Source organism: Xyrauchen texanus, chromosome 19 (assembly GCF_025860055.1).
Source record: "Xyrauchen texanus isolate HMW12.3.18 chromosome 19, RBS_HiC_50CHRs, whole genome shotgun sequence".
Classification (NCBI taxonomy): Eukaryota; Metazoa; Chordata; class Actinopteri; order Cypriniformes; family Catostomidae; genus Xyrauchen; species Xyrauchen texanus.
In genome coordinates, this window is record NC_068294.1 from 7,429,068 (window position 1) to 7,439,826 (window position 10,759).

Genomic DNA, 10,759 nt, shown 5'->3' on the forward strand with positions numbered 1-10,759 from the left:
TGAGTTTTTAGGATTTTGAAAGGACAGTGTCATATATTTTTAACTCAGATATTATTAGGTAATCATTTAAAATCAATTTGTACAGCATCTCATAAGAGTCTTCTTTTATAAGAGACCATTTTCTTTTGAGGATGAACCACCAAAGAATGAAAAATGTACTTTTACTCACCCTTATGTTGTTCAAAACCCAAATGCTATTACTTTTCCTTGGAACATAAAAATAGGTATTTTAAGCAGCTCTATTCCATAGAATAGCAGTTTATAGTGAGCAGAAGCTGACGATCTTCATTAAGGACAAATACTATAAAGCACTATTAAAGGTTCAGTCTAAAGACATCATAACAGTAGTCCAAATGACTCGGGCATTATATTCCAAGCTTTCTGGGGCCATAGAAAAGCTTAGTGTTATGTATAATAATAATGATTTTTATTCTCTTTGGACCTTGACAGTAGTGCTCAATATTAACTGTTTTTGTATGTAAAAGAGCAGCATTACGATTCTTGAAGATTGTTTTAAGATTGGGGGGGAAAACACAATGATGCACAACTTGAGGACAGTCGATATTTTTTGTATTTTCTTTTTGCAAACCAGCTGACACAGTCATGTCACTTTACAGATACATAAATGATGAAAAGATATTCAAATTATATTCATAGAACAAAAAAATAAAGATGAATAAAACAGGCAAATTGCTAGCAAGACACAGTGGTAGTCTTGCACTGTGTGTCTTTTAAAACCAAACTTTATAAAAATGTTAAATGTATTATCGCATTTAAAGCCGTTATTCATAAAAGGATTGCATTAAGAGCCTGTACTGTTTTAAAGGACCAAAGAGGAAGCTTATATTTGTGACCTCAACACCTGCACCCCCAAAATGGTTTGGTCCCCCCCAATTTTCAAGGCATGGTTATTCCCTTGGATATTAATTTAGTCTGAACTTTTGTTGTAAATTTGCACTGTTAAACCAGCAAGCATTTTGTGAAAAAAAAGTTACACATTTCAGATTTAAATTCAATTTAAATTATTAAATTATTTATTTATTAAAAAGTAATTATTTATTAATTTACTCAGCTATGTTTGTATCATTAAGAGAATGTATAATCCCTGGGGGGGGGGAAATATGTAATATAACCTTTCTTCTTGATCCTGTATTGTACTATGACTTGCACTGCTGACTTGAGACTTGACTCGGGACTTGAAGGTAAGCACTTGAAAACTGCACATGTGGCTCCACCTCTGAAAATGACTGAGAGCCATCAAAGGCCAATTTCAGCTTTTAATCATTGGCGGTTCTAAGGGCCACAATACTTTCGATGTACTGTAGTTCGAGAACACTTAAAATATTAAAATGGATAGGCTAAAAAGGTTTGAATGGTATTTCATATGCAGACTACATTAGGCCACTTACACACTAACACATTGTTTTAAACATTTATTCATATAAATGATGCGATCCGAGGAGCTTTTGAACAGCAGTGAAACACTTTCTTATGAGTTGTTTTATTCATATGTGCACTTTCACACTGTTGTGAGTGAAAATGTGGATATGACCTCACTGAGGAACTTTCCATTGGGAGCTTAATAGAGTAGCTACATCGAGTTTCTAAAGCTTAACAAAAAAACAGATGAAACATAAATCCAAAAAATGACATTTTCAATGCAGTTAGGGTATTAATACAATAAATGCTAACCAATGTAGCCTTCAACATTGTATAGAAAGCTACGAATAATATATTTTCTGCCACATACTATGAACAGAATCCACATATGATCAGAAAAGGATGTCGTTGTGTACAATCTGTGGGGGTTTTGAAGTTTGGAGCAGCAAAAATAGTTACCCTTGTGTAAATTGTCATGTGAACGTTTAGCTTTATGCTAAGCTAAAATGCTATTTCTTGCCTTAACATGCATCTGTTAGCCGGCATGATATTATACGAAGAACATTCACGTTAGAGCATAACTTTTTTCTGTAGTGAAACATTTTTATTCTTAATGAGAATTAAAAAAAAAAAATTCTGAAAAAATATCTAAAAATCCTAAAAACGTAGGATGTAAAAACTAAAAATTTATTTTTACAGTGACTTTTTTTCTTACTTTATTTACTTGTTTATAGTCAAAACAAGTGAGAAAATCTACCAGTACTGAAGAAGTAATCCAAAATATTTAGAATACGTTACTGACTTTAAGTAATCTAACAGAATACATTACAAATGACATTTTACAGCATGTATTCTGTAATCTGTAGTGGAATACATTTAAAAAGTTACCCTCCCAACCCTAGTGTGGACAGGGCTGAGACTGCATATTCAGAATTCAGAAATTAGGAAGTGGTCATTGGCCATTTTGGTGAGACTGGCCATCAAACTGAGCAGCAAAAAGTAATATTTTCACTTACATTTTGAAGTTGACATGAAATAAAAATGGAACCTATATACATTGTTATACTGTTGATTTACAAAAAAAATTATTCATGAAGTATTTTGGGTCAAAATCGCAAAGGAGCTCTATCCACTAAAAGTGGGGAGGAAATAATGAACAAAAACAAAAGAGGTGCCCTTGAAATGAAAACAGAGGGCAAACTCGAAACGAAATTAAACATTTGGATTCACACATTCACAGAGGCGGAGATCATAAAATAATCATCACAATCTTTTATTTCAACAGCATCTGAGTTCTACCCTAAATGGGAAAATTATGTTAGCACAACAGCCAAAGCAAAAATTAGGCTATAGAGAGGTCCCTTTAAGAAAGCATTACTAAGAATGTATAAAATTGCAGCTCTTATATCATTCCACATCCCATAAAAGAGCCAAAAGTTCCTTTCCTTACTTTCTTTACTGTCTTCATGCTTGGAAACAGGACAATAAAAATCTACTTGCACTTGCTCAAACAAAGTTTGTACCAGTTTGTTCTTCTAAAGCAATACATTTTCAGCATTGGTTTGTGATACTGATAGTCCTTTTTAAAAGATGCTTTCCATCTGTGTTTCAGTACACAGTGATGGAAATGATGGTGTGTAGCATGCAGTCCTGCTGCTCAATGTTCTGTCCTAGTCATTTCTGCAGGCACATAGAGACACATGATAGAGAGATGCTTTGTGGTCCACTGAATGAAGAATATGAGGAGGTTGCTTTGAGTCTAAAATGTTTTCATCTTCATCACTGATGCACATTTGCATACAACTTTTGAGCGAATACACGTGAATTTACAATGTCTCTTTCAGTGCTATACCCTGTCCCGAGTTAAGACACTGTATTTTTCAACACTTCCAACAGGTTTGATAGAGTTAAAGTGCTATCAACAGCATTTATAGCACAATGTTGGTTACCACAGAAATTGATTTTGACACATTCCCTCTGTGTTTTTTCTTTAAAAGCAAAGATTGTGCTTAAAACAAGGCATTTCAAATGGAAGAAAGGGGCAAGGTAATGCTTTGACAGTATAGTCAAAAGACTTATTAATATGTAATATTTTTAACTCCTGTCATGACCACGTAAAGCCAGTAAACCCTGTAACTTTTTCATTCTGCACACAAAGAGACAAGAGAATGACCTTTTCTTAACCCTCAGAGATCCAGCATAGCATATTTGTATGGAACTGGAATATTTGGATTTTTAACAGATTAGAGGTTATCAGAATAGTCAAACTTAGCATTTGGCCAATCACTAGTGTTGCCAACTTACAGCCACATTTCAGAATATTTACAAGAATTTCCACCTCTAAAAAAAAATCAAAACCCAAATCTGCTGTTAAAAAATACAATAAATTAAAATACACTACAAAAATCTTCAATTTTGTATGGATTACAAACTACATTTAACAGTTATTTACTACATTTATTGTCATTTAGGGAAAAATAACTCTATCTAAATTCACACAAAAAGGTCATGTCCCGCTGACACAGTTGCTTTAACACTTTTGGGTTACACTTTCCTTGTCACAGTGTAATTACACAAGTAATTACTGATTATTACTAATTGACAACATGTACTTACTATAGGTTTAGTTGCTTAAAAAAATAAAATTGACTGTTATTACTATACCAATAAATGTAATATGCATAACAAGGACACTGTAAAATACTGTTAGCCACTTTTGGAACAAATTTAGCCATTTACCAAGCAAGGTTTTGACCTTTTTTTTTCCCAACATGTTTACCTATTTAAAAATTATTATATTTCCCATAAATATCAACTTTCATACATTTGAGAGCATTTTTCTATTTTCAGAAATGCAATTTCAATAGTATTGATGGTATATTAAATATGCTACATTACATAGAGATGATGGGTATTTTGTATTATTTTGATTACACTGGCAAATATATCATTAATATCAATAGGCCTCATTAGTTTAAAATAGTAAAATGTCATAAATGTTTGTGAATTTGCCCTTACTGCTTAAAATTAAATATTTTTCACATACTTTGAGTATTGAATTGTTAATTCAGAATTTCCCCTTACTGTCTAAAAAAACTGTGGCAACATTTTTGCAACCCTAAATGCCCAGCGTTGCAATTTTGAAATATTTGACCAAGATTCACCTCAAAATATTCATAAATATTCATCATTTTTAATACCAGTGGCTTCCTAAAAACACTTAATAAATATTCCATGCTTGGGTCTCTGAGGGATAAAACACAGGAATTATATCAGCACAACTAGAAGGTCATCTGCTTATAATAGTAGTCCCACTACATATAAGAAAAAAGGATAATTTAGAAAACATTATTTTTTATTTTTTTTTAAAGCCTCAATGTTCATGGCCCTGCCGTAATAACCACTATATTTGCATTCTTTTAAACTGACGAACTAGTCGAAATAATTTCCTGTAGTAATCAACATATATACCACAAATCCTGTAGATAGAGCTCAGCTTGTATTGAACCTGGAAAATTCCATTCAACATATCCCTGGATACAATATTGATCATCAGCTTTTAGCAGAGCATTATAAAACAATGGTACAGGGTTAAACTTAGTAAACTACTTAAGGTTACAATGTATTCATCTTTACAAATGTATTCCCATAATCCACTATATTTCCCAAATGGATAATTGTACATTTAATAAATATAACATAATAAATAATTACAAGGGGTCAGTTAATACTACATGGATCTTTACATGCACCCAGCGTGTGGCAAAGCCCTTAAACTGGCTACTTAATAAGGCTGATAAGACGAGCGCCACCTCATGAGTAAACCGAATGCTACATCTAAACCTGACCTGTCCATCAGGAAGCCATTACTGCACACAGCCACATATTGTGATGTCACAAAGAAAGTTAATGTGTCAAACACATTGTGCCGTTAAGTGATGTCATGAATAAAATAAGTTCTAATACATCGCAGTAGGTTGATTGTGATGTCATAATAAAGTCCTCTATACCTTCATAACATGCTCCTTACTGTAATCAAAACGGATCTCCTTGTTTCATCAACATGCAGCAGATTGATGTCATAGTGCAACTCATCTTAGCAACATGAAATTTCCCTTTCTCTTGACATTATATGCATTGTTGTGTCACCGTTTCTTTTCCAATACAGTCTTGGTCTCCTTTCCTTTCGTATTTGGCACATAATGCTTATAGCATTATTAACAATGTTTATTGTTGTAGTAATAATACTAATAATACATATAATGGTCATAATAAATTGACCTTACATTAAAATAAGGACATTGTAATGCTACGTTTGTATTTTAGTCGGTTCAAGAAATGAGTGCGTCTCATTTATCCAATCCCACTGCAGTCCGGGTCTGACTTCAGTCTAAGACGTGAGTTCAAAGGCCAATGTAACAAAGCCGTTCAGCTATTGTGCTCCGGAGCGTGTTTATGACCAACCCGTCCGTTGACCCCGTGACCTTGGCTTATAGACGGGCTGGATTTAGTTTTACGCAGGTAGCCTTCCTTCCCCTCCACATTGAACAGACTGGCTTCAATCTTGTCCAGGTCATCACTTCCTGCTCGGAACTTCGCCTGCAGGAGACTGATGTATGTTTCGTAACGACATTTCTGAAGGACAAAGAACAATAAAGTTAAAATGCTTGGTTTTGGCTTGCTTGCTTTTATGTACCAAGTAGTTCCAGGGTAAATAATAATAATTAAAAAAAATATATATATATATATAAACAGTTGATGTCAGAAGTTTACATACACCTTAGCCAAATACATTTAAACTCAGTTTTTCACAATCCCTGACATTTAATTGTAGAAAACATTCCCTGTCTTAGGATCACTACATTATTATATATATATATATATATATATATATATATATATATATATATATATATATATATATATATATATATATATAAAGTACACACACAGTGCTGGGTAGATTACTTCTGAATTGTAATCGGTAAATGATTCAAAATTACATGAAACAAATTGCAAACAGTTACGTAATCTCACAGATTACATTTTTAATCTAATTACTTTTAGATTACTTCCAAAATAACCATTTTATTTGATGTCACTTGCATTTGAGTAGGATAATATTGTACCATTTTAACATAAAAATACAAAGAGGAATGAAAATATATTTCATTCTTTACTGCTAACAAACAGCATCCATGTGTGGAGAGAGATCAGACCAGTTATTGTGAAGAATCAACATTACAAAAACATCCTCAAAATTATCACTAAAACAAAAGTGCTTCATTTATATTTTTGAAGTCGAATACAAAAGCAATTCAAGAAACTATTTTTTTTTTTAAGGTATTAATGCAATTGGATCACATTGTCAATATGAAATGACATGCATTTGATGGACAAAACCTTTCCAAACACATAGCGACAAATGTTTCCGTTACACAGAGTGATAATTCAAATAATATTAAAATGTGTTCATCAGGAGTTAAGCAAAGTATGTTAAGAAAACATGCAAAATTTGCAGTTGACAGGATAGTAACCATTGGGAGGCGGTTTACATTTCACAGTGATGTTTTTGCCCCATGTCGCCTTAAAAGTGAAATTATCTCTGTACATCAAGTGTATCTGTCTACGTCACGCATGACGACAAGGATCACCCACAACATTAAGAGGTGGGTAGACTAGCCAAAAGCATTACTCAAGTAAAAGTACAATTACTGAAAAACATTACTCAAGTAAAAGTACAATTAATTAAAAAACATTACTCAAGTAAAAGTACAATTAATTAAATAACATTACTCAAGTAAAAGTACAATTACTTGAAAAACATTACTCAAGTAAAAGTACAATTACTTGAAAAACATTACTCAAGTAAAAGTACAATTACTTAAAAAACATTACTCAAGTAAAAGTACGATTACTTGAAAAACATTACTCAAGTAAAAGTACTTGAAAAACATTATTCAAGTAAAAGTACAATTACTTGAAAAACATTACTCAAGTAAAAGTACAATTACTTGAAAAACATTACTCAAGTAAAAGTACAATTAATTAAAAAACATTACTCAAGTAAAAGTACAATTACTTGAAAAACATTTCCCAAAAGTACAATTACTTGAAAAACATTACTCAAGTAAAAGTACAATTACTTGAAAAACATTACCCAAGTAAAAGTACAATTACTTGAAAAACATTACCCAAGTAAAAGTACAATTACTTGAAAAACATTACTCAAGTAAAAGTACAATTACTTAAAAAACATTACCCAAGTAAAAGTACAATTACTTGAAAAACATTACTCAAGTAAAAGTACAATTAATTAAAAAACATTACTCAAGTAAAAGTACAATTACTTGAAAAACATTACTCAAGTAAAAGTACAATTAATTAAAAAACATTACTCAAGTAAAAGTACTTGAAAAACATTACTCAAGTAAAAGTACAATTACTTGAAAAACATTACTCAAGTAAAAGTACAATTACTTGAAAAACATTACTCAAGTAAAAGTACAATTATTGAAAACATTACTCAAGTAAAAGTACAATTACTTGAAAAACATTACTCAAGTAAAAGTACAATTACTTGAAAAACATTACTCAAGTAAAAGTACAATTACTTGAAAAACATTACTCAAGTAAAAGTACAATTACTTGAAAAACATTACTCAAGTAAAAGTACAATTACTTGAAAAACATTACTCAAGTAAAAGTACAATTACTTGAAAAACATTACTCAAGTAAAAGTACAATTACTTGAAAAACATTACTCAAGTAAAAGTACAATTACTTGAAAAACATTACTCAAGTAAAAGTACAATTACTTGAAAAACATTACTCAAGTAAAAGTACAATTACTTGAAAAACATTACTCAAGTAAAGTACAATTACTTGAAAAACATTACTCAAGTAAAAGTACAATTACTTGAAAAACATTACTCAAGTAAAAGTACAATTACTTGAAAAACATTACTCAAGTAAAAGTACAATTACTTGAAAAACATTACTCAAGTAAAGTACAATTACTTGAAAAACATTACTCAAGTAAAAGTACAATTAATTAAAAAACATTACTCAAGTAAAAGTACAATTACTTGAAAAACTTTACTCAAGTAGGAGTAAAATACTCATGCTAATAATTTCTTGAGTAAGAGTAAGAAGGTATCCAATTGAAAGAATACTAGTTACAGTACTTCCACATATAACATAACATACGTTTACTCCCCAATATTCCATTTCATAATACACATTTAACATGTTACATAATAATAATGATTAAATATGTCTTTGTTCCATGCACAACATTCAAGCAGATATTAGACAGAATGTCAGCCTCAGTCACCATTTACTTTCACAGTGTGTTTTTTCTCCAGATTTTGAAAGTGAATGGTGACTGAAACTGTCGGTCTATAACATTCTGTCTAACATCTTTCGGGTTCCACAAAATACAGAAAGTCACCTGAGATTGGAACAGCATGAAGATGGGAAAATGATGACAGAATATTAATTTATGGCTAAACTATCACTTTAAAAACGAATCTGTCAATTAGAAGAAAAGCTTGGAAAGCTTTCTAGTAAATATTACAGTGAAAAAACATGAACATTAAGGGTAAACTGCACCTTATCTCTGTGTTTGGAAGCATATTAGGCTTATTTCAGTTCAAAGCTTGTTCTCTGCTGTCCATTAGAAAAATGCACCACATCTGTCAAAAGTAGAAATGCTGTGCATATGCTACTCAACCCGCTCTGAGCGGATTCAAACCAGCATCTCCGGCATGGGATGCGATTGCACTAACGAGGTCTCTAGCATCAGTCGCTAGCGCACCTCTTGAGGCCAGGGGAGTGAGGTTTCACACTGCAAAGCTACCTAGCTGGCGACACACGTGCAGAAATGCTGTGACGTGATAGGCAGAACAAAAGGCATTGACACTTAACACGGATGTTTACATGGATACAGACACAGATATGACTGATATAAAAATGTATACTTCTAAACTGAGGTCCTAAGAAACCATAGATACGGAATCACCCTGAAAATGACACCATGACACAGACGAGCTTACGTTCTCACAAAATCGCCAAAACTTACCTTACAATGAAGGTATTTTGTGGTGAAAATAAAGTGTTAGTTTTGAGCAATTGCTGTAGGAGTGATGAGCTCGACTCGAGTGAAGGAGCGCCGCTATAAGTTCCGCTGTAGTAAAAGTCCCATTAAAAAAACTCAATAAATTACGCATTTAATAACACTCATTGAATTAAAACCAGTAATGTAATGAGAGGAACGTCGCCCATTGTAACAAAGTAAAAGTAATTTTTTTCCTTAGAAATTTACTTAAGTAAAAGTAAAATGTACCCACAATTAAACACTCATACATTTTTTTTTTTTAAAGTTACTCGAGTAAATGTAGCACGTTACTACCCACCTCTGACTACATCCACTCGAATGAATGCCTCCCTTAGATCATAAAGAGATTCTATAGACCTTATTCACAGTAGCGCCATCTTTGATTTTTAAAGGGAATGACAACAAGGGATAGACTTACAATCTCTTCAATAGCGTGCTTGAAAAATAAAGCTGTAAAAAGCTCCAAGATCACATTAACGATCTAAAAACACTTTATATTGCATTGTAGCACATTGAACAGACTGTACGTCTATCCCTCACAGCCTCATTGTCATTCCCGTCAAAAATCAAAGATGGCGCTGCTGTGAATAAGGACTATTGGCTAAAAGAACTATTAAAATCCTGTGCAATTGCTGTATGATTCATGTTGTCTTAACTATGTAAATATAACAAAGAATGCCTTTTAAATTATATGTCACATATCATATTATTAAACCAAAGATATAAATGGTGACATTAAACATTTTCTCTTTTTCGAATTTTCCAGTTTGATCACCAGCTAACAAGTTAGCCTATTAGCTTAGCATACCGCTGGCTTCTTCTGCTCTTAATTTTCACCACTTTTCTCCTCACGGTCGCCACCTACTGATACGGCAGTATGATTGTTTTCAATATAACTTTTAAGTTGTGGTATATTTAATCATTTTACAAATCGTTAAATTTTTCGGCCTGTGTGGAACTGGTTCTTTGACAGACGAGTTTGTATTGGGTCTGACCTCATAGGTTAAATAGTGCTCTTTGATTCGATATTCTTCTGATTCTTTATTCTTGGGCGTCAGATCTGGTGGGCTTCTCTTGTGTTCCTCCAATTCCAAAGAGATCTGTTTCAGTTTGTTCTCATGGGACTTCAGTTGCTCCTCCTGCACCAATCACAGAGACCAATCAATCAGAGGCAGACCAATCATATTGGGTCAAATAAAAAATTAGCCGAGCTGTATGTGGTTGTGTTAAAAATGGAATAAAAGTCACATTACTTTAACA

General features: G+C 32.4%; 1 protein-coding gene across 1 annotated transcript in view; it reads right to left on the reverse strand.

Moving 5' to 3' along the window:
* Positions 1-2,648: 2,648 nt before the first annotated feature.
* Positions 2,649-10,759, reverse strand: part of psd2 (pleckstrin and Sec7 domain containing 2) — a 36,108-nt gene continuing 27,997 nt past the window's right edge. The window contains exons 12-13 of the mRNA XM_052149260.1: positions 10,495-10,638; positions 2,649-6,015 (exon numbers count right to left, since the gene is read on the reverse strand). Of these exons, the coding sequence (XP_052005220.1) occupies positions 5,809-6,015; positions 10,495-10,638 (351 nt within the window). The 3' untranslated portion in view covers positions 2,649-5,808. The remainder of the gene's footprint in view (positions 6,016-10,494; positions 10,639-10,759) is intronic.